Below are 25,317 nucleotides of genomic sequence, written 5' to 3' on the forward strand. Positions count from 1 at the left end.
TGTGTGTGACGGGTGTGTGCGGTTGTCCACAATGTTGCTGGCTTTGCGGATGCAGCTTGTGGTGTAAATGTCAGTGATAGAGAGATGAGAGACTAATGATTTTCTCAGCTGTCCTCACTACCCTCTAAAAAAGCCTGAGGAAAGCCCATCTCCCTCCCACACATCCTGACTATGTTCTACAGAGGGACCACTGAAAGCATCCCAAGCAGCTGCATCACTGCCTGATTAAGGGGAACTGCACCGTCTTGGATCGCAAGACCCCATCTTGCGATCCAAGACGGTGCAGTTCCCCTTAATCAGGCAGTGATGCAGCTGCTCGGGATGCTTTCGGTGGTCCCTCTGTAGAACATAGTCAGGATGTGTGGGAGGGAGATGGGCTTTCCTCAGGTTTTTTTCAGGAAGTAGAGACGCTGCTGGGCTTTCTTTGTGATGGAGCTGGTGTTGAGCTACCAAGTAAAGTTTTCTGCCAGATAAACACCAAGGAATTTGGTGCTCTTGACGATCTCCACTGAGGATCCATCGATGATCAGTGGAGAATGGCCACTCTGTGCTCTCCTGAAGTCAACAACCATCTCTTTAGTTTTGTCAACGTTTAGAGACAAGGTTGTTGACATCATCCGTGGAGCGGTTTGGATGATACGCAAATCGCATGGGGTCCAGTGAGGGTGGTAGCAGGGTCTTGATGTGCCTCATGACCAGCCTCTCGAAGCCTCTTCATCATGATGGGTGTCAGTGCGACAGGACAATAGACATTGAGGCAGGAAACTGTAGAATTTTTCGGCACGTATTTTTCTAGCGAGTTCTACACATATTCTCTAACCTTGTGTTTAAGAGCATCTGATCACATGCACATTATCAACTTGTGCTGTTAATATCATGAGCAGCAGCTACGCTAATTCCTCTCTACTGCTTCTCTTTCTCTCCCCATCCTAAAGCATCCTGAGGTTGCTCCAGCCCCAGTCACGTCGCACTTTATGAAGATTACAGACCTTTAAATAAGTAGATGCCCACAAACATCCTAAACCATCTAAAGACAATTGGATCCCACTTAATGTGGAGTTTTGACATTGGACCTCCCTGAGTGTTTAAAGGCTCTGGCATGGAGAAGCTGGTGTTGGATCTGTGATGATCGCAGATGTTGAGTTATTTTATAAGTTGCTCAGTAGCTTCTGGTTTTATAACCACAAATGACTGTATAAGACTGTAGAAAGAACATCACTTATAATCTTATACTCCAGTACTCATGTTAGTTCTCACTCTCCAGTGTTCTGTATTGTTTAAAGATTTATGATCAAACTCTTGATGTCACCCAAATGAGGATGTTTTTCCCTTTTGAGTCTGGTTCCTCTCAAGGTTTCTTCCTCATAACATCTAAGGGAGTGGTTCTTTCACCACAGTCACTATGGCTGCTCATCAGGGATAAATACACACCGTTCACCTTCACTGTTAAATTCTGTAAAGCTGCTTTGAGACAATGTCTGTTGTGAAAAGCACAATAGAAATAAACCTGACTTGACTTGAGTAGTTTATTAGAGAAACAGCGCATGTAGGATGTTTTGGAGACAAGGTGAGGGAGGTGTGATTGAGATGGTTTGGACATGTGCAGAGGAGGGACATGGGGTATATCAGTAGGAGAATGCTGAGGATGGAGACACCAGGAAGGAGGAAACGAGGAAGACCAAAGAGGAGGTTTATGGATGTGGTGAGGGAAGACATGCAGGTTTGAAGTTGGTTTGAAAGTGGCAGATGTAGAGGAGAATGAGAGCAGCCGAAAGAAGAAGAGTAAATATTAAAGACGATTCAAGAAATGCTCCAAAGCAACTGAGAGAATGGTTTAGGACTCCGGTCACCATGAAAGGTTTTACACTCAAGTCTCTGTCAATGAACAGCTGTAAAACCTTAACAATGTTAGAACTGTAATAAATGGACATTTGGTGTTGAGGTTCCTTTTTGAGTCTGGTTCCTCTCAAGGTTTCTTCCACATCCCATCACAGGAAGCTTTTCCCTCACCACAGTCACCACTAGCTCACTTATTAGATAAGTAGGATGCGTTTCTGACGGTCGACTTTATATTCCTGATCTATTAGTTTGTGTAAAGCAGATTGAAGAGAATGTTCATCCAAAAAAACATTGAATTGAAAACACCACAATTAATTTTGAAGATTCACATTTATTCATCGTTTTACATATGAGGTGGTATCGAAAGGTTTCGAGACGTTTCGTAACACACCAGCAGATGGCAGCACAAGGCTGCACGCACAGTCACAGGGAGCAGAAACCTTCATAAGTCAGTGTGTTAAAAGTGCAACTGGTGCTATTCTGATCACATGCGCCCCCTGTCACCGAGCTCCTCCTCTCACGTGAATTTATCTCACTTCAGCACCCAAACTACTCCACGGATTCGGCTCTTGCGGACTTTCGCCCTCTTAGCAGAGATGAAGATCCAGCTCGGAAATCGCTTTAAAAAGAAGACTTCCAGGACACATTCCTGGAGCGCTGTATTGCTGTGCAAGGGGACTATTTTTGAAGGTGAAAGTGTGGAAATGTAGATAAATGAAGTATTTTCTTGTAAACAGAGCAAGTTTTAAAACTTTGTGATACCACCCCATATGCGTGTGTATATATATATATATTAGTTACAGTGTTTTTTTTTAGAAGTCGTACACTTCCCGTTCTGTTAGTGCCAATAAGTGAAACTCCTGTACACTAGTTGTGATGTAATAATGCTTTGTGTCATACTATTATCACACTCAAAATTTGGAAGTAATATGGCCACCGATTGGTTGCAATCCAAACATTTTGTTTTTGTTTGTTTTTGGGAAGGAACGGCTGTTGTTTTTTCTCTAAAGTATAATTGATCTATAAATTGGTTATTATATTCAAACCTATATATCATTTGCTTTATTCCTATTGGTATGAGCATCAGTGCATCATTAAAGACTGTGTAAGTGCTTACAGAGGATTCAGTCTTTACTTTCACAAGGCAGCTCGGTCAAATTCCTCCCGTCGTCACGGTGTCCGAGAACAGAGACGAATCAGAACGGAAAATCGCATTTGGTACTTCTCACTCGGGCAATAGTATTAGGACACATGACTTTTCCAGCCATATGTGGTTCTTTCCCAAACTTTTACCACAAAGCTACACACACACACATACAGTTGTATTTACATCTTTAGATGCGTTTGGTAGCATGACATGTTCCGGTCACTTGAACCTGTTCTAGCATGACAATGCTCCTGGGCGCAGATCAATAAAGGTCTGGGTTGGAGTTGAGGAGCTCCTGCTATAGAGCTCTAAACCCTATTGAGATCATTGTGAATGCTGACAGCACCCCAGAACATTTTACCCCTCCTACATCAGTACCTGACTTTACTAACACCCTTGTGTCTGAATGAATCTCCACAAAATCTCTACAATCTAGTGGAACATCTTCTCAGAAGAGTGGAGCTCATTATAAGAGCAAATGGCGACTATGTGAAGAATGAGATGTTGAAAAAGGAGCACATACCAATCTAATGGTCATGTGTTCACATACTTTGGTCCATAAACAGCTGATCGATTAGATCGTTTGAAAGGGGGTGTGGCTTATCTCGAACACTATTGCCTAGTGTGTAGATCAATGTAACAGTTCCTGTTCCAGAAGGAAAAACACGAACATACAAATCTGATTCGCAACTAAGAAGCGATTTTTATGGGGACTTTTTTCAACGTTCGTAGATGGAGCTGAGCGATGATTGTGAGAGATGTTTTTGGGTGATGGAGCTCCATCGCTCTGATTCAGTCAACCCAAAAATTGTACAATTGTTCCATATATATATGATGTTCAGTCAAGAAGAAAAAGCAGGCGGATGTTCATTTCCTATCTACATCCAGGACCTCTCCTGTCATCGAGGTCAAATGGGTTGGAAATCCGAGAAGGTAAAATGTGTGTGTGTGTGTGTGGGCTAATGGGAGAAGCATTGCACACGATATCCTCAATTTATCCAATATTGCTTAACAAATTCCAACAGATCTCAGAGACAGTCTTCACTCTAATCCTCGTTCGCTACCAAACAGCCCTTTGGGAACTCAGAGCCGAGGAACACCGAGATCACCAGAAGGTCCAGGCTTCGAACTCGAGCACCCGGAAGTCGCTCTTTTCAGACAGGCTGCAGTTGTTGAAGGTGTAACACGGGCTGCTCCGGCCCACATACAGAGACTCGTCCAACCACAGGCCGAAGTGTCCACTGCGGATGAAGGGAAAAAAAAAATCTAGTTTACGTTTCTGCGCACTACACGATGTGGAGGTGAAGCGGAGATCATTAATAATGATGACAGGCCTCACGTCTAGCGGTGGATTATCACCCTTACCATGGTCACTTCCCAGCTTGGACAAGTTAAAGTGGTCATTGATGTTTGCATGAAGGTGCTGAGAAGGTCGGCTGTCATTATACAGTACAACAGTGGCCTCTAGAGGCGAATCACTGGCATAACAACTGTACAGCTTCCACTTTAGTTCATAGCTTAATTTTTTATTTTATTAAGCTTAATAAAAAGGAAAAAAATCCTTCACTCATCAACTTTAGTTAATGTTACAAATGAAATCTTACTTGAAAGCATTACCATTGCACATAAATCCAAACAGTCCTGCTTAAAAACAGCCATTTTTTTGGAATAAAGTTCAGTAATATTTAATAAAAAAAAAAAAAAAAATTTTATCCAGTGTCCATTATAAAAAAAAGAAAAAAAAAAAGAATAAAAAACTATCGGTTGATTAATCGTTTATCGGCAAATACGATCCAACCTCGGTATCGGAATCCGTAAAATCCGACCTCTAACTTCCCCCCTAAATGAGCTTTCGCAATTAAATCTAACATATTGGAACCAGGGCATTTATATAAACCTGCGATTTGAACTGCTGTTCAGAAAACTGACCAATCAGATTTGAGAATTAAAGAACGCTGTGGTGAGAATGTTTAATAACAACCACGATGTCTGTAAATATCTGGTTACAAAGCGCTCGTACCTTCCACCACCGATGGCAAAGGAGTCAAGGTCACCTTTAATGAAGAAGGAGTTTTCACCTGTCCAGTGGAAGCACTGAGAGATGGAAAGAGAGAGCGAGAGAGACATAATAGAGATAAGAGCTCAGAGACCACAATAATCCCTAACATACATTAGAGATGGTAAGATTCACTGATTCACGTCAATACGAAGGTTAATGATGTGATGCATCGATTTAAAAAAATGTGCATCGTGTAAAATCGAGGAGAAATCGATCTACGTATAAAATCTTGCTCACAAATTACAGGTCACTTTCTAAGTAATAATAATAAAGCGCATCTACTAAAATGGTATAGAAATACATCGTTTTTTTGCCGTCAAAAATGTCAAAAACGATGTATTTATATACTATTTTTAGTACGTGAATATGACGCGTCACAACAATACGGAGACCGAGGCGTGTCCTGAGAGTCACAGAGTACAGATTAACATGGCAGAGGTAGAGCTGTGACTTCTTGGTTAAATGGGGATTAGTAATGTAAACTATTTCATTTAAAAATAAGAAAAACAGAGTCTTGCATTAATTTGATGTATTCTGATGTATTTTATTTGTATAAAATATTGTGGAATATAATTTTATAAATTACTTAACCAGCAGGCATTTTATTTAAAATGATTTTAAAAAATGTAAACTCTTCAAATGTTAATAATAATGACCCGAACTGTGAAATATATATATATTTACACACACACACACACACACACACACACACACACACACACACACACACACACACACACACACACACACACACACACACACACACACACACACACACACACACACACACACACACAAGCTTTACCTTAAATCGAGGGTGTAAAAGGAAGAGGAAGGTCTCTCCAGTACCATAAAACTTGTCACTCGGGTGCAAAGGGTGAGAGAGGAAAGCACCAAACACCTGAGTGAGAGAGAAAAACATAATTCATGTGAACACAATATGGACAAAAGTATTGGGACACCTGACTTTTCCACCCAGATGTGCTTCTTCTCCAAACTGTTACCAGAAAGTTGGACAACAAAATTATATAGGATATATTTGGATTAAAACTAAGAGACCTAAACCTGTTCCAGGATGACAATGCCCCCAGTTTCATGAAGATATGCTTTCCATGGATTGGAAGATCTTCTTCTATAGAGCTCTAAACCCTATTGAAAATGAAGCCTCCTCCCCTTACCTACATCAGTATCTGACTTTACTAACACCATTGTGACTGAAGTACTCTCCACAAATCTCCAATAAATCTAGAAGAACATCTGCTAGGAAGAGTGGAGCTTCCAGAAAATCAGGACCTAATGTGGAATGGGTTTTATGGTCAGTTGTCCACAAACTTTTGTCAATTAAGTATATTTATTAGAATAAAAGCACAAATTGAGACTTTGAGCTCCAGACGTAAGTGTCTGACCTGTCCGGTGCCGTCTCGGATGAGAAGCAAAACGGGCGAATCCGAGACGCTCAGCTTCCTGTAGAGTGTTTTGAGACTGGCACCGTGTTTGCTCATGCTGTAGGCTAATCTCCATGAATAACCCACGGTGCGAGGAGGAAGCTCGGCCGACAGCTGAGGACACAACGACAACCACATCTCTTTATATTATAGCTAGTCACTTACAATAGTGAGTACAACAGTATGGGAGCAGTGTGAGTGAATTAGCAGTATATATATATGTGTGTGTGTGTGTGTGTGTGTGTGTGTGTGTTCTGACCTCTTTGACGTGTTGTGCATTCAGAATGAGACTCTGCTTCACAATGTCACTCAGTCCATCAGGCTCTTTGTCTATAGGCAGGGACTCCTTCATCCTGCTTTCCTCTACACACACCATCTATACACACACACACACACACACACACACACACACACACACACACACACACACACACACACACACACACACACACACACACACACACACACACACAGCTGAAATATACATTTATACATAATTTGAATGTTCCTCTATACCTTCATATCGAATGTAATTAAAGGTTTTCCATCTCTTCATATTTTAACTTTTTTTTGTTGTTGTTGTTTTTAAAGCATTTTAGTTAAGAATGTGTGCAAGTGAAATAAAATTGTTCCTGATGTCTAGTTCACACCCGAGTCTGAATCTGATGCAGAAACTGATACTTTGGCTCATTTGCATTTGTGCGATTTGGTTTGGTTTTACAAAAAAAAAAAAAAAACAATAACAAAAAATTATTAAATAAATAAATAAAAATATATTTAAAAAAATATATAAAAAAAATCTGAATTTGTTCGATTTTTTTGTTGTTGTCCAAACGTAATTAAAATACTTTATTAAATTAAAATTATTACGTTATAATTCAATACTCAATTATAATAATATTACACATGTATGCATGCACTATGTATGTTTTTGTTTATGTATTATTAATTTCTCTATTAATAAGAAGATTTTTTCAGTCGATGCTCTGATATATATATATATATATATCAACCCTTGCCAAGTCAAAAATCACAAATCCCACCCGAGCACAGAACACGGTGCCAGGTTCGAAGGTCGTGGGTTCAAATCCCAGCACAACCAAGCTGCCAATAAGCGAAGCCCTTACACCTCAATTGATGAATAAATGCACAGTAAAGTAACATTTCCCCTGTACAATGAGATTCTTCCTTTGCTGTCCACAGTGAATGCTTCAAAAAAGAAACAATATATAACAATAATATCCACCAATGTGTGTGAGAAAGTCCACCATCAGTGTTCAAAATCAGCGTTGATAATCAAATAAACGTGGTAGAGCATGAGTGGAAAGAAAGAGTTCTTTAGCCTAGAAGTCCTGAATTTTACACTTCTGTACCTCCAGCACTCCAGTACTAAAGCACTCAGCTGCAACAGTACTTGGTGACCTTCCTCCTGTCACACTCACCCCTGTCATTGCAAAGTGCTTTAAAAGACTGGTCCTTACCCATTTTAAAGCCTGTCTGCCACTAAATCGGGACCCATACCAATTTGCCTATCGCCTGAATAGGTCAAATGAGGACACCATTTCCACTGTACTTCATTCTGCCCTGACTCACCTGGACACCTCAGCAAACATCTCTGCAACTGGACCCTGGATTTCCTATCGAACAGACCACAGTCTGTCTGACTGAACAAGATCACCTCGTCCAGTCTTACTCTCAGCACCGGGGTTCCTCAGGGATGTGTATTTTCCCCTCTTCTATACCCCCTTTTTACCCATGACTGTGTACCTGCCTATGCCTCAAACAGCATCGTTAAGTTCGCAGATTACACCACGGTGGTGTTCCTGATCAGAGGTAATGATGAGGAGGACAATAACCTGGAACTCAACCGCAAGAAGACAAAGGAGGTCATTGTGGATATTCCTGTCTGTGCTACAGGATACTGAAGATCTGTTACCGCTGTGCCATTGCAACCGTGGTGTGTGTGTATATATATATATATATATATTAGGTCTGTTGCTATCGATTATTTTAGTAATCGAGTTTTCTATCAATTATTCCAAGGATTAATGGATTGATCTAAATAAACAGAAGAACGTTATTTCCATTTTAGAATACTTAACATTTTATTGATTAAATTTCATACAAGAATCTGTGAAAACTAATCCCGTTTAGTGCATTTAATTGCCATATTAAATCAAATACAAATACATTTATAAAAAATAAATCTTAAATTAATTAATATAAATATAACATTTTCTTTCGGCTTCTCCCATTAGGGGGCGCCACAGCGGATCATCCGCATGTTTGATTTGCCACATGTTTTTACGCTGGACGCCCCTCCTAATGCAACCCTCCCTATTTATCCGGGCTTGGGACCGGCACTGAGAGTGGCTGGGGTTGGTTCCCTGACCGGGGATCGAACCCTAGCTGCAGTGGTGAGAGCGCCGCATCCTAACCAATAGACCACCAGGGAACCTAAATTAATATAAATATCATAAATACAAATGTAAAAATACATTTCAGATTACTCTTAAAAAATTAAAAAATAAACGCACTATATGGTAATTTCTTATGTTTTAGTTTGAAACGATCGCAAACTTTGGAAACTTTGTCATTTTCTTGGCCTGGATCGTATGAAACCCCTGTTAATTAATTAAAGCTCCGCTTCAGCTTATAACAAAGCATGTAGCACTTTCTTTCATTCACACACACACACACACACACACACACACACACACACACACACACACACACACACACACACACACACACCTCCCACTCATCTGCAGTATGACCGTCTCGATGCGATTCCCCTCCTTCCTCTTCGCTGAGAATCACGAAGTCGTCTTCGTCCCACTCTGCCTCCTCTTCCTCTTCTCCTCCTTCCAGGATGCACAGGTCGGGCCAGTGCTGGCTCAGGTAGGAGTAGAGCTCGTCTGAACTGTTCCCAAAAACCAGAAGGGTACGGCAAGTTTAGCCAATGAAGACCGAAATTCACTCTTTTAAATTTTAGGGAAATAAATCGCAGTCTTCGTTCTGATTCCTAAAAACTCTACTGAGTACCACGGGATAATACGCTGTACTGCCAAAAGTATTGGGACACTCGACTTTTCCAAACATGAGTGCTTCTTCCTAAAACTGTTCCCAAACCTGTTCCAGCATCGCAATACCCCTGTGCACAAAGCCTGCTCCTTGAAGATCTGCTTTACATGAGTTGGAGTGGAAGATCTCCTGCTATCCAGCTCTATTGAACAACTTTGGGATGAATTTTTCATGCTGACTGCATCCTGATCCTCCTCACCTCACCTACATCAGTACCTGGCTTTACAAAATCCCTTGTAGCTGAATGAATCTCCACAAAATCTAGTGGAACATCTTCACAGAAGAGTGGAGGTTATTATAAGAGCCAATGGGGACTTAATGCAGAATAGGATGTTCAAAAAGCACAAAATCTTACGCCCACATGTTTAGTCACCTTTCTTGTTGCAGGATAAACCAGGCGTCTCTGCACAAAACCGTTCTGGATTTTCCGAGCTCCAGCTTCCCGAAAACCTTCTTCTTCAGAAGCTGCTTCTGACGCATCCTCACGAACATCATACAGCTGGTCCTGGTGCTGTGTCCTGCTGAAAAGGTCAGAAAGTAAGTCCAGGAGTTACAGCATGTATAAATATTCACACGCTAGCTCGCACGTCATTTACCCGAGAGCTGCTTTTCTGAACGCAGCTGTTGCCCGGTGTTGAGCTCGAGCACAAGCATCTCCAGCTGTCGCTCGACCTCCGCCATGTCTCTGCTCTCCTCGGCCTCATCCTCCAACGCTCCACGTGCCTCCGCTTCCAACTGCGCGTCACGTGTCATGGTAGAAACTGGCGTGGACGCGGTGACGCAGACGATCTGATCTTTTTTAACCTTTTTATCGTTTTGACGACGTTTCCACCTGTGACGATACAGAACCTTATCATTTTGTCATTTTAAATTTCAAAACACGTCTCAAAATAAGTTGGGACAGGGCCACGTTTACCACTGTGTAACATCTCGTCTTCTGTCCATAAACATCTGGAAACTGAGGTGACCAGTTGCTAAAGTTTAGCGAGAGGAATGTTGTTCCATATGTGTCTGATACAGGATTCTAGCTAATCAACAGTTCTGGGTGTCCTTTGTTGTATTTTTCGTTTCATGATGCGCCAAATGTTTTCAAATGGCGAAACGTCTAGACTGCATGAAGACCAGTTCAGCACCTAGATTCGCAATTAGGATTGTCTTGCTCAAATATAAAAAACCTTCAAAGGAAAAAAGACGTTTGAATGGACGCATTTGTTGCTCTAAAACCTGTATATAGCGTTCAGCATTGATTAAGCTTTTCCAATTGTGCAAGCTGCCTATTCCACAGGCACTAATGCTCTCCCATACCATCAGAGACCCTGCTTTTTAAACTGATCGCTAATAACAAGCCAGATGATCCCTCTCCGCTATTTTGTATTCTGTGTTTCTGTCCCACAGTCTTGTGCTGTTTGGCTGCACTGTTTTTTGTCTGCAGGGTTCTGAAGGAACGTTGTCTCATTTCACCGTGTACTGCGTCAGCTTTATATGGTAGAAAGGACAATAAAAGCTTCTTGACTCATGAAAACTGTGTTCACAGACAATGATTTCTGGCGGTGTTGATGAGCCCATGCAGTGATTCCCATTACAGAACCATAACTGTCAAAAGATCATGGCCATCTACCTTGAGATTTCTTTAGATTCTCTGAAACTTTTGATGATATTCTGGGGTTCATCCCTTTGTGTCCTATTATCCGCACCTGTTTCCATTCGACTCGTTAATCACGTTGCCATGAAATACCCCTTGGATTCCATCGCGGAACCCCAGAACCCTTTGACGGATCCCATTATTCCAGTGCTCATTTTAGAGCATAGTGGACCCTAAACCTGAGAACCTGAGAAGATTTCAGTTATCCAAGCTCACAGGTCCAGAGGGTAGAACTCCTGATTGCCTCCAAAGTCAAAGACATTAGCCATGAGGGGTTGTTTTTTTTTTGCGCAAGAGGAGCATAAGTGCAACCTTTAGGATGTTATCGTGGCCTAAGTGACGAGCTTCTATTAGGATCCTCCTTCTCCTCGCTTTACATGACATCCAAGAGCTTCAGTAAACATTCCCATTAAAGATTTAGATGAAGGAAATATTATATTGCAATCTGAGTGACTTGTGACTGTGGAATATTTGCTGCTTGGTATTTTTATCCTCAAGCGTCCATTTATGGCCAGTTTATGCTCAGTGAAACCTCCGATTCCTGTTCTTGGCTGACAGGATTCGGTCACGTCAATGTTGTAGGTCATGAACCTCAATGTGTTCATGAATTGTGGATGCTTTTCTGCTCTACTAGAGTTTGACCGACTGATCAACCGGCCGAATAATCAGGCAGGTTTTGGACTTTTGGGGAAAAAAAAAATATATATATATATATATATATATATCTCGATATCGATCGCACTTGAGTTGTAACGAGTGGTTCTTTTCGAGGTACTGTAGCCTCCCTGTCAGGATCAACCACTCTGCTTTTACCTGCCATGCCTTCATTATAAACACGCTCGGACATGATCCTGAACATCCTGAGAAGCTACACACCTCTGTGTCGACCTGCTGAAGTGAACGTTTGAGATGTCAGAGAAAAAGGTGACGGATGAGAGATTGTCCACCGGACAGGAGAAGAGATACTCCTCGCAGCCGTTCTCCTGCACCAGGGGGAGGGACTTATACGGGTCGAAGAAGATCTTACTGGCTGCTAGGAGCAGAATGCCAGAAACTACGCCCTGGAACAAACAAGCAGACGTAAATGAGCGGGAAATCCAAGAACGCACAATAAGCAGATTCGCAAGCCGTTACTCACTTTCCGTTCCGTAATGAAGCGACAGAACAGTTTGAGACACGGTGGGTTCGCCGGCCCCGCCCCCTGTGTGCACTCGGATGGAAGAGCCAATAGGCAGAGCTGTCCGTCAGGCAACGGCACCGCCTCCACGTCCTGGGGAAAAAGGAATATCCGTTAAAATGTAATGATTTAATTTTGTTATTTATTTACAGTAGAAACACTGTATTTTAGATCATTATTTAAAAACAAAACTCCATCATTTTTAAATATATCTTACAAATTATAATTATATAGTCACTATATGAATATTTAGTCACATTACAAATATTATTTTAATATACCTATTTAAACCAAACATTTTTTTTGTTTGTTCATAAAAAAGCTAACAAAATAGCTAAACATAGGTAAATAAAATAAAAAAATATACTTTACTCATAAATACAAAATAAAAAAAAGATTTTAGGGGGCCAAGCACCAAAAATGTACTCTATAGGAACCCTATGGTCATTCTACCTTTTAAATTTTTTTTTTTTTGTCACCTATATTTTTGTGCACCCTACGACATCAATTTACTCCTAACTACATTTTCCCGCCATTTAGAATTACTTTTCTTGCTGCTCCTCCTACAAAATTTGTCAGATTGCACCTTCAGAATACAACATACAAAAAAGTTTCAATACTACAAACTTCTAGAATGCCAACAAATCTAACGTGAGGCAACCAAACAGGAAGCGTGGTTGGATTTTAGCAACAATGTTGGTAGAACCGTGCTCTGAGGCTATGCAACTTTTTTTTATTTTATTTGTACCTCCTACTGGACAAAAGTTACAATAACAAGCTAAAAATACGTAGGTGTATTTTGACGAAGAAAAACCCCCTAAACAAATCCGTAGTGATCGCGGCAGGTGTAAACGCTGCTTTGTTATATATTTTTACAACTCTAGCTCTTCTAGTTTCCCTGTTTGGATGCTGAATACAGGCTACTGCCTCCTGCTGGTATGGGGGAGTTCTGTTCGCTCACGCAAACGCAGAACAGTTTGGTAATCGTTCAAAGAGCTACTTTAAATTTTTCTCACATCTTCTCATCTGAACAACGTATCAAAGAAGTGGCTACTTGCTCCTAAAATTCTGCTACTTGCAGCTTTACTTATACTTATTTTTTTAATTGCTTTAATTGTATTAACTTGATGTACACTATATGGACAAAAGTATCACAATGGAGTAAAAGTATATGGACATAATCTTATAGGACGCCTTTAAAGGGTTTTAGCATGAAATTTTCCATTCACTTGAACAAGGAAACACTGGAACACTGACCAGGAACCTCCTCACTTCATCTACATCAGTACTGACTTTACTAACACCTTCGCGGCTGAATAAATCTCTTTACAAAGTCTAGTGGAACATCTTCCCAGAAGAGTGGAGCTTTTAATCACTTAAATGGAGACTAAATGTGGATTAGGATGGTCAGAAAGTGCATAAAAATCTTATGATCAGGTCATAATATTTTAACATTGTGTCACCTGGCTAATTTCTTTATGGTGGTTCAGTCAAGTTCTTCCACTCACTTTACATTCAATCGAAAGAATAAAACCGAGCCTGATGCTCACCAGGAGCTTGTCATAGTCAGCGTCAGTGGACGGCGACACAGGGGTCGTTGGGGTCATGGCATCCAGCCTGGGCTCAGAAAGGTCCGAGAGCATCACTGAGACTTTCTAAAAAAGTGAAAATGAAACAAAGTGTTAAAATACTAGCATCGTTTTTTCTCACTCTGACTTCTGTTCCAGACGTCTGATTATAGCCGAGTGAATGACCGTATCATGTGTTCAGCATGTGAAGAGTGTCATAAAGAGTCACAGTCACCACACTGGACCACATGACCTGCTCTGGGAAACTGTCCAGATACCAACACAGGACCTGGTATAGCCGGTGGTGATTTTGCTGTTGTTCTTGTTGTGTTTGTTGTTGGTGCTGATACTGGTGGTGTATTAGTTTGTGTTGCTATTGTTGTTGATAGTGGATTTATTGACATTGTTGATGGGGTTTGTAGTGCTGAATAGGTTTATAGTGTTGGTGTTAATGTTACTGGTTTTGCTATTGGTGCTGATGGTAGTGGTTTGGCTGTTGTTGGTGTTGTGTATTTTGTCTCTGTAATTGATAAGTTTGTTATTGATGATTGGGCTTGTAGTAATTTATATGTTGTTGGTGATTTTTTTCATCAGTGATGGTGGTGGTGGTGCTGGTTTTGTCATTGGTGATGTTGGTGATGCTGGTGGTGTTTATGGTACTGGTTTTGCTGTTGGTGATGATGGTATTGTTATTGATGATGGTGCTGGCTTTGTATTGGTGTTGGTGCTGGTTTTGTCATTGGTGATGTTGGTGTTGTGGGTGTTTGTGCTGGTGTAGTTATTGGTGATGTTGATGGTAATGGTTTTATTGTTGTTGGTGGTGTGTTTGTTATTGTTGATTGTGTTTGTCATGGTGAAATCGGTGGTGTTGTATTTGGTGGCGGTGTTGGATTTGTCATTGGTGATGCTGGCTTTGTTGGAGGTGGTGTTAGTAGTGATGTTGGCATTGATGTTGGTGGTGATGGTGGTTCTGTTTTTTTCATTGGTGATGGTGATGGTGGAGGTGGTGCTGGTGTTGGTCCTGCTGGTTTAGTCATTGGTGATGTTGGTGGTGCTGGTTTTGTCATTAGTGGTGATTGTGGTGTTGGTGATGTTGGCATTGTCTTTAGTGATGTTGTTGTTGTTGTTGGTGCTGGTTTTGTTGTTCATGAGCCTGGTGTTGTTGTTCGTGATGGTGTTGGAGGTGCTGACATTGGTAATAATGGGGTTGTTGTTGCCGATAGTGATTGTTGGTGTTAGTGGGATTGGTGGTTGTTATTGTTGGTGGCAGTGCTTGTTGTTCGTGTGCAATAAAAAAAAAAAGGTTTTAATAGTTTTGGTTATAAACTTGCACTAGAAAACTCAACAAGGCACACAGTGAAATCAATTAGTGTGGTGTACCTGTGGGAGTAAAGTGGTATCTGCTGGACCACCAGTGAACTGAGAGGTTATACTGAACACTGTGTCCCCCCGATGCACCTGTTTCTCACAAACACATTATTTAGCAAATCAAGATTTAGTAGTTAGCATTATGTTCAATAACGTTCGCTGCATTGAATCTCCAAAGCTAAATCCATAAGTTAGCAAAATATTGGCAAATGAAAACAAACAAACAAAAAATATTCAAATCATCAACTCACTCATTCATTTGTTCGATCTCATTATTTAGCAAATCGAGATTCTGTTGTTAGCATTGTTCTACAGAAAGATATTGCACTCGATCTGAAAAGCTATTTTCACTAGTTAGCAAGATGTCCTGGTAAATAAATGTTCAGTAGTTAGCGAGGATCTCTATGTAGCTACTTTAACAAATTAGCAAGTATAGGTTCAGTAGTTAGCATGGTGTTCTATATAAAGCTAACTACACTCAATCTAGAAAGCTAAATCTGTTAGTCAGCAATATATTGGTAAATAAAAACTGAAAATATATATTGGAAATAAATTAGGCATTAGCTACTTATCAAGAACAAATGTTTGTTCCAGATCAATTTAATCTCACTTATTTAGCAAATCAAGATTCAGTAGTTAGCAAGATAGTAAACAAACAATTGTCACTACAAATGTCTTATACAAATCTTGTCTCAGTTTATTCGCTCTATCTATCTACTTTCACAAATAGGAAAATGAAGATTCAGTAGTTAGCATGATGTTCTATATAAAGCTAGCTGCACTCCAAAGCTAGATCCAGTAGTTAGCAAGATGTCCTAGTAAACAAATGTTTAGTAGTTAGCAAGGATCTCTATATATCTACTTTCATGAATTACCAATTCTCAGTTACCAGAGCCTTTTTGGACCGCAGAGCTTCATTGTAAAGCTTCAGCAGATTTTTCTGAAGATCCATAAACCCAGAGATCTGATGGTGGAATCAGGGTTTGGGAGGAACGCTGCTGTGTTGCAGTTTGTCCATGACCTTTGCTCACTTTAGTGTGGTGTCTGGGTGTGTGTGTGTGAATTTTTTTGCCTTATGTATGGTATGTTGGTACAATCATTGGCCATGGTCCAGCAGGATAACGCGCCATGTCATAAAGCGCGAATCATCTCAGACTGGTTTCTTGAACATGACATTGAGTTCAATGTACTGAAATAGCCTCCACAGTCACCAGATCTCAATCCAATAGAGCACCTTTGGGATGTAGTGGAACAGGAGATTTGCATCATGCATGTGCAGCCGACAAATCTGCAGCAACTGTGTGATGCTATCATGTCAATATGGACCAAAATCTCTGAGGAATGTTTCCAGTAACTTGTTGAATTTATGCCACAAAGAATTAAGGCAGTTCTGAAGGCAATAGGGGGTCCAACCTGGTACTAATAAGGTGTACCTAATAAAGTGGCCAGTGAGTGTAAAATATATATATATATATATATATATATATATATATATATATATATATATATATATATATATATATATATAAAGATTTTTTATGACATGCCTTTTGGGAAATTATCCATGAGAGAGTTGAATACTGTATGGTTTATATAGTGTGTGTGTGTGTGTGTGTGTGTGCGCATGTATTATTCTATATGGTATATTAGTGAAATCATAATCGTAATGTGTTTGTGTGTGTGTGTGTGTGTGTGTGTGAGTGAGTGAGTGAGTGTGTGAGTATAACTTACCGCTTGTTCGTCCCTCCTGCTTGATTCTGCTTGTGATTGCAGCGTCTTCGTTTTTGACGTGTCAGATGGAAAAGCAGCCTCTGTACAAATCACACGGAACCATCTATCAGAAATGTCTAGTGTTTCTATAGCAACAGCTCACGCATAGAGACTTAATAAAGACGTGTATTCGCTGATATGGTAAAGTTTTCTGGGAGGAGACATTTACAGAAGGAGACCAGAGTCTGCAATTTGTAACAGAAAAGCTGTTTTTTTATATACCGTAATTTCCGGACTATAAAGCGCACCCTTATATAAGCCGCATCCACTGAATTTGACAAATATTTTTTATTTTGAACATAAATAAGCCGCACCTGTCTATAAGCCTAGTGTGTACACTGATGTACTTTACACAGGCTTTAACGAAAGACACGTTACACACGGTGTAACGGGTGAAATATGTTGTGCTTCTATTAGGCGCATAGCGGTATTTTGGGAATAGCCTGGCACTGCATTCTCCGGTATTACTGCATGTGTGTAAGACCGAGGAATATGTCCTTATTATTTTCTGATTCTCATTTCTAAGTTTCTTTGACTAACCCGTAACGCTGTTGCCAAGAAAAATAAAAAAGCACGAGTTTTGGAAACCTGTCTGTGCTTATATGATTTCTGTTGCAACTGGAGTTAGTGAGCTCTCCCTTCACCCAGACTCAACGCGTTACAACGGCTTGTATCTAAACAGTAGCCGACCAAGAAAGTCATTGTTCACTGTCTTCCTCCTTCCTTTCACAACTACAGTGGTACCTTGACCTACGAGCGCATTAATGTACGAGTTTTTCGAAGTATGAGCGGTCATTCGGTCGATTTTTTTGCTTTGTTACGCGAGCAAAAAATTGAGGTACGAGCTCGAGACGCCGCTGCTAGATGGCGAAGCGAAGCCAGAAAGCGAAGATTGTGACGAAAATTAAGATAAGCAAAGAAGAAAAAGTTAAAAATTTTGAAGTTTAGGGCTCCGTAGTGTACAGGAGTTATAGTAAAAAAAACGAGTTTTCCCTCCCCCTCCGCTTATCGCCTCTTCCCCCCCCTCTACACACACACACACACACACACACACACACACACACACACACACACACACACACACACACACACACACACACACACACACACACACACACACACACACACACACACACACACACACACACACACCGGCGTTTTCGTTAGCTCAAGTCGTCTCATCTCCAAGGAAAATACACTGAATAAAACCTTATTATATCTTTACACACTCTTTCTATGTTTATATAGAAGATTTGTTATTTAGAAATGTATTTTCCAATTTAATAACATAAAACATAAAAACGGGGTGTCATTTTGAGGTTTGGAACGGATTAATGCTATTTTAATTATTTTCAATATGGAAAACTGATTCGATGTGCGAGCAAATCGAGACACGAGCTCGTCCACGGAACGAATTAAACTCGTAGGTCAAGGTACCACTGTATTTCTCTGGGGAGTTTATCTTCTGTCATCGTCGTGCGCCACCGGTAGAAGTTTTTTCTCCCAATGCCGTGCAGCTCAGAACACAGGTGAGGTGCGTTTTTTTGTTTCCGTTCGGAAATGTCATTGGTCTAATGTTATGTCGCTCAGTTTTTTGGCTTGAAGTTTGTGAAACCGGGAAAAACCCACGAAAAATCCATAAATTAGCCGCTTCATTGTTTAAGCCGCGGGGTTCAAAACGTGGGAAAAAAGTAGCGGCTTATAGTCCGAAAAATACGGTATTTATATATATATATATATATATATATATATATATATATATATATATATATATATATATATATATATATATATATATATATATATATATTTGGACACTTTTCACCCATATGTGCACAAACGAAGAGAGAGGAGTTGTGGTATTGTATGAGAAAGTCAGGTGTGTCAGAGAAGTATGTGAGGGTGGTGCAGGACATGTATGAGAACTGTGTGACAGCAGTGAAGTGTGCAGTAGGAACGACAGACTGGTTTAAGGTGGAGGTTGGACTGCATCAAGGATCGGTTTTAAGCCCTTTCCTGTTTGCAGTGGTGATGGACAGGTTGATATACGAGGTTAGACAGGAGTCTTTGTGGATTATAATGTTTGTGGATGATATTGGTATTTGTGGTGAGAGTAGGGAGCAGGTGGAGAAGAGCCTGGAGAGGTGGAGGTACACGCTGGAGAGAAGGGGAATAAAAGTCAGTAGGAGTACTGTATGAATGAGAGGGAGCGCAGTGGAGGGATGCGGTTGGAGTGGTTCGTTTGCAGGGATAGGAGGTGGAAAAGGTGGAGGAGTTCAGGTACCTGGGGTCAACAGTGCAAAGTAATGAAGAGTGTGATAGAGAAGTGAAGAAAAGAGTGCAGGCAGGGTGGAGTGGGTGGAGAACAGTGATAGCAGGAGTGATTTGTGATAGAAGAGTATCTGTGAGAGTGAAAGGGAAAGTTTATAGGACTGTGGTGAGACCTGAGATGTTGTATGGTTTAGAGACAGTGGCATTGAGTAAAAGACAGGAGGTGGAGCTGGAGGTAGCAGATGTTGAGGATGTTGAGGTTTTCGTTGGGAGTCACAAAGATGGACAGGATTAGAAATTAGTTTATTAGATGGACAGCGCATGTAGGACGTTTTGGAGACAAGGTGAGGGAGATATTGAGATGGTTTGGACATGTGTGGAGGAGGGACATGGGGTATATCAATAGGAGGATGCTGAGGATGGAGCCACCAGGAAGGAGGGAAAGAGGAAGAAAAAGGAGGACATTTATGGATGTGGTGAGGGTGAAGACATGCAGGTAGTTGGTTTCAAAGAGGCAGATGTAGAGGACAGGAGGTATGGAGAATTATGATCTGCTGTGGCGCCCCCTAATGGTAAAAGCCGAAAGCAGAAAAAAAAAATCTATATACAGTGAGGAAAATAAGTATTTGAACACCCTGCTATTTTGCAAGTTCTCCCACTTAGAAATTTTGGAGGGGTCTGAAATTGTCATCGTAGGTGCATGTCCACTGTGAGAGACAAAAAAATCCAGAAATCACAATATATGATTTTTAAACTATTTATTTGTATGATACAGCTGCAAATAAGTATTTGAACACCTGTCTATCAGCTAGAATTCTGACCCTCAAAGACCTGTTAGTCTGCCTTTAAAATGTCCACCTCCACTACATTTATTATCCTAAATTACATGCACCTGTTTGAGTTCGTTAGCTGCATAAAGACACCTGTCCACCCCATACAATCAGTAAGAATCCAACTACTAACATGGCCAATTCCAAAGAGCTGTCCAAAGACACTAGAGACAAAATTGTACACCTCCACAAGGCTGGAAAGGGCTACGGGGAAATTGCCAAGCAGCTTGGTGAAAAAAGGTCCACTGTTGGAGCAATCATTAGAAATTGGAAAAAGCTAAACATGACTGTCAATCTCCCTCGGACTGGGGCTCCATGCAAGATCTCACCTCGTGGGGTCTCAATGATCCTATGGAAGGTGAGAAATCAGCCCAGAACAACACGGAAGGAGCTGGTCAATGACCTGAAAAGAGCTGGGACCACCGTTTCCAAGGTTACTGTTAGTAATACACTAAGACGTCATGGTTTGAAATCATGCATGGCACGGAAGGTTCCCCTGCTTAAACCAGCACATGTCCAGGCACGTCTTAAGTTTGCCAATGACCATTTGGATGATCCAGAGGAGTCATGGGAGAAAGTCATGTGGTCAGATGAGACCAAAATAGAACTTTTGGGTCATAATTCCACTAAACGTGTTTGGAGGAAGAAGAATGATGAGTACCATCCCAAGAACACCATCCCTACTGTGAAGCATGAGGGTGGTAGCATCATGCTTTGGGGGTGTTTTTCTGCACATGGGACAGGGTGACTGCACTGTTTTAAGGAGAGGATAACCGGGGCCATGTATTGCGAGATTTTGGGGAACAACCTCCTTCCCTCAGTTAGAGCATTGAAGATGGGTCGAGGCTGGGTCTTCCAACATGACAATGACCCGAAGCACACAGCCAGGATAACCAAGGAGTGGCTCTGTAAGAAGCATATCAAGGTTCTGGCGTGGCCTAGCCAGTCTCCAGACCTAAACCCAATAGAGAATCTTTGGAGGGAGCTCAAACTCTGTATTTCTCAGCGACAGGCCAGAAACCTGACTGATCTAGAGAAGATCTGTGTGGAGGAGTGGGCCAAAATCCCTCCTGCAGTGTGTGCAAACCTGGTGAAAAACTACAGGAAACCTTTGACCTCTGTAATTGCAAACAAAGGCTACTGTACCAAATATTAGCATTGACTTTCTCAGGTGTTCAAATACTTATTTGCAGCTGCATCATACAAATAAATAGTTAAAAAATCATATATTGTGATTTCTGGATTTTTTTTTTTAGATTACGTCTCTCACAGTGGACATGCACCTACGATGACAATTTCAGACCCCTCCATGATTTCTAAGTAGGAGAACTTGCGAAATAGCAGAGTGTTCAAATACTTATTTTCCTCACTGTATAAAAACATAACCAAAAAAAATTATTACTGTGTAAACTCAGGCTGATCTTATCCTGATCTTTTTCTCACCTTTGAGATAATACTGTCTCAGTTTGGGGTTGCGGATGTGATGGCGCACGGTGTCCGTAACGTCCTGTCCTGCGTTAGCGCTAACAGAGGTTTCCCACTGTACTGTGACAAAGCCTGGAGGCTGTATGAAGCCTGACGGCAGCCTGGTGCCCAACCTGGGGGTCGGCATGAGTCAGGGGTCAATATTGTAACATAGAAAAATATAAAATATTTATATATACAATGCCCTAACCCTAACCCTAGTTCTAGCAATTAACTATTGGTGCCAATTAATTGGCAAAATGGACGAATCGTTCGACCTTTAATATAAAATATGTGAAAAATAAATAAATAAATAAATAACAAATCACCTCAGCAGATTTAAATTAAAGCACAATCATTAGAACATTTATATAAAGAAAAAAAGCAATATAGAAAAAAATTCACAGTTCTCAGTACAAGTCTCAATATAACTACTCAAACACATTGCAGTAATTTATCATGATATCGGTGTTACGTCATCATATCGTCCAGCCCTGAACTCTCTAAAACATCTCTAAATTGTCTAATAATAAGACCCTGGATGCCTTGTGTCTACAGAAATCGGGAAACAAAACTGAAACAGGGGTCACCAAACTACATCCCGCCCCACTGAAAGGCCTGAAATGCCAGAGACACATTTTGAAAAAAAATTATTTTTAATGTTTTTTTTCATATCGTATCTGTATTCGATACTAAAGGTTGCCTTTTCAACAAAAAATACTCTTAGTTATTAATAGAGGTCGAGGCATCGAAAGATATCGCTGGAACTATCGGCAGAAAACCATACCGATAGTTTTTCCGGTCCTCTATAAATACGAGAGCGGCCTCTAGAGGTGAATCACTGATGCCACGTGCTGCTTGTTCGACACACAGAGAGTGTTGGATTTATTATTTATATAATTATATTTAATAATAAATATATTCATATTTATTTAATTTAGCACCTTTATATGATTCAGTACTCAATTTTTTAAATAAAGGTCAGTATTATTTTACATGGAGTGTTTTTTGTTTATACAGTATACATTTTAAAAACTCAGTTAATCAATTAATCAGGTATGGGCAAGTACGGGAAAATCTCTAAAATCCACTACCTATATTAATTAACGTAGTCTCATTATTTGTTAGATTCACCCACCAACCACATGCATAATTAGGTAAATGTTTTGATTTTAATAGCAATAAATATGAAATAAATGTCATTATGATATTAATAATGCTGTTTTGATAGACGATGTATTTCTTGAAAAGTTACGCCTATTAGTTTGGAAGGTGCAGAATAATAAATTAATTAATCCTGCATTAGAAGGCAGAATAAATACATAAATAAATAGAATAAAATCGTAATAAATTCTCCACAGTAATACTGGCAGTACGACTCAACCCCAGAAAAAAAAGGAAAAATGATGTGGCCCTCACAGGAAAAAGTTTGGAGACCTTTGGTGTAGGGATTCCTTTTGGACCAGGAAGACTGGCTGTCCTGATTTGAACTCGGATACGTCTTCCATTATGCTGTGTGGACATCAATATTGCATGTGCAGCTGTGCCGTTACTCGGCTAGTTCACCCTTCACACTCATGCACTTCTCCAGGTTATGCGTCTACAGTTGAGAAACACTCTATTGACCACGATTTCACGATTTCATCACATCCTCCCTCACGTATCACATTCCTGCTCTTACTTTGTTAGTGAGTAATATGAATCGAAGTGCACACACATGAGAACTCACCTGTCCTTGACATGTCCGAAGTGACTGCCTCTCGTCTTGTCCCTCTGTTTATTGTCCATTGTTTGTGTTTTATTTATTATTATTACTATTTTTTTGGAGTTAAATTCCAAAAGCACAGCCGTTCTGAGAAAAATACTCGCAGGGATTCGCGTTTCGGTCCGCCATCTTCCTCTTCTGTTCCGTCGTCTTCAGGAAACAGAAACAAGCTGTCGAAAAAGTGCAAGAGGAGATCTGACTGTTATTATTATTCCTCAAATAAAATACTCAGTTTATTAGGAACACCTGGACAGACGTTTGGTAAAATACAAAAGAATCATCTGGTCAGCAGAAGAAGGAATGAAAGTGTTCGAGAGCTTTTTTCTAGAACAAACACATCAGAATGTGGAGAATAAACGCAAGATTAAAGGCTTTGTTGATGCTAGGCTTGGAGATTTTTTCTGGGAATTTCAGGAAATCAAAAGGCCAAGTCAAAGGAGAACTGACCTAAAAAAACAAATATGAGCTTCTCTGTCCATCATCTTTTTCTTCTTTTCCTTCATCATCTTCATGAAACAGAAACAAGCTGTCGAATAACTACGATAGGACAAATAGCCACTCTTTACAACTGTGCCGAGCAGAAAAGCACAGAGGAACACACAAAATGTTAAGGGGGATGAGCTACAACAGCTAGGAACAGGGATTTGATGCTACATTGGGTTAGAAAAACATCTAAAGATTGGATACGTGTTGCCTGTTCCTTTACACTACAAGATCAAATATTCATGCTTCATGCTGCAGTTAAAGTCCATAATAACGACCTAAACAGCACACAAGAGACACACGACTTTGTACGCTTAAGTGTTTGTTAAAATCGTGAGCCTCAGCGTCAATGATAAAGATAATCATTTATGACATCGGTATATAACTATAGTAATAAAGTCAATGAATTAACCAGGTTCAATTATGAAGCTTCTGAAACTGGCTCACATGAAAACCAGCAAACAGAAAACCTGTCCAAGAGATCCAGTTCATCCCAGAGCAGATCAGTGGGATTTAGGTGCAGTGACTGGGCAGGTCGTTTTATGATAAATATCATTCCAGACCACTGTTTGCTCTTTAAATATCACTTACAGAACACTTACGTACGCTTCGTTTGCGTTATCGTCTTGTTGTGCGGTGAAGCCGGTTACAATTTCTGCCTTTTATAGAGTTTGTTGCATTGAAACATTGAGTATAATAAATCACACTGTTGTATATACATGTATATATATATATATATATATATATATATATATATATATAGACACACACACACACACACACACACACACACACACACACACACACACACACACACACACATTTCCACTTCTGTAAATGATCTGAAACACCAACTTCATCAAAAACAAACGAACTGCATAGGAGACAAAGTAATGGCACCCCCAGGTAGTGTCATTTTACTGATGTATATTAATAAAGAAATAGATTAAAGCTGTAACTCCACCTCAGCATTTGCATTTCTAGAGGGAACATTTACTTTCATTCTCGGTCTGAAAAGAACATGAAAATTAGACAGCCTTGTTAATCCATGATGTTGTTGATGATGATGATGATGATGATGATGATGATGATAACGGTGAAGATGATGGTGCAATTCAAATAAGAAGATCCCGAATCGTTATCTGATCAGAAACGAATCAATAAAAGATCTTAATCTGACACAGGAACACAGAAAGAGCAGACCCTGACCTGTGTGTATAATCATCATTAACGCAGCTTGAATCCGAGCCTCTGACAGCAGCAGCGGTGAGTCTCCATCATGTGCCTTTATATAAACATGCTTTTGACGGCATTCAAACAAGTCCCGCCTCCTGCTCTCTGATTGGCTCGCGTACACAAGCCGGCCCGCTGATTGGACACTTCACATATCGCTCAAGTCACCGTC

The 25,317-nt window shown here is 40.4% G+C and overlaps 1 protein-coding gene across 6 annotated transcripts; it reads right to left on the bottom strand.

Moving 5' to 3' along the window:
- Nucleotides 1–2,150: 2,150 nt before the first annotated feature.
- Nucleotides 2,151–25,248, bottom strand: LOC310727823 (oxidation resistance protein 1). Of its 6 annotated transcripts, XM_083544678.1 has the most exons (18): nt 25,122–25,247; nt 23,394–23,599; nt 21,644–21,798; nt 17,061–17,140; nt 15,342–15,419; nt 13,944–14,048; nt 12,355–12,486; nt 12,093–12,277; nt 10,171–10,406; nt 9,948–10,095; nt 9,245–9,413; nt 6,750–6,866; nt 6,452–6,604; nt 5,851–5,946; nt 5,007–5,080; nt 3,405–4,227; nt 2,361–3,349; nt 2,151–2,279 (listed from the first exon to the last, which is right to left on the bottom strand). In XM_083544678.1, the coding sequence occupies exons 2-16, from the start codon at nt 23,450–23,452 to the stop codon at nt 4,092–4,094; spliced, it is 1,923 nt and encodes a 640-aa protein (XP_083400804.1). In that variant the 5' UTR covers nt 23,453–23,599; nt 25,122–25,247; the 3' UTR covers nt 2,151–2,279; nt 2,361–3,349; nt 3,405–4,091. The 6 variants fall into 6 exon arrangements, with proteins under 6 accessions (XP_083400804.1, XP_083400805.1, XP_083400803.1 ...); XM_083544679.1 differs by having other exon boundaries at nt 2,361–4,227; nt 9,948–10,092; nt 25,122–25,248; XM_083544677.1 differs by having other exon boundaries at nt 2,361–4,227.
- Nucleotides 25,249–25,317: the final 69 nt, after the last annotated feature.

The sequence above is a fragment of the Silurus aristotelis genome (genome assembly GCF_946808225.1).
Source record: "Silurus aristotelis genome assembly, chromosome: 6".
Taxonomy (NCBI): Eukaryota; Metazoa; Chordata; class Actinopteri; order Siluriformes; family Siluridae; genus Silurus; species Silurus aristotelis.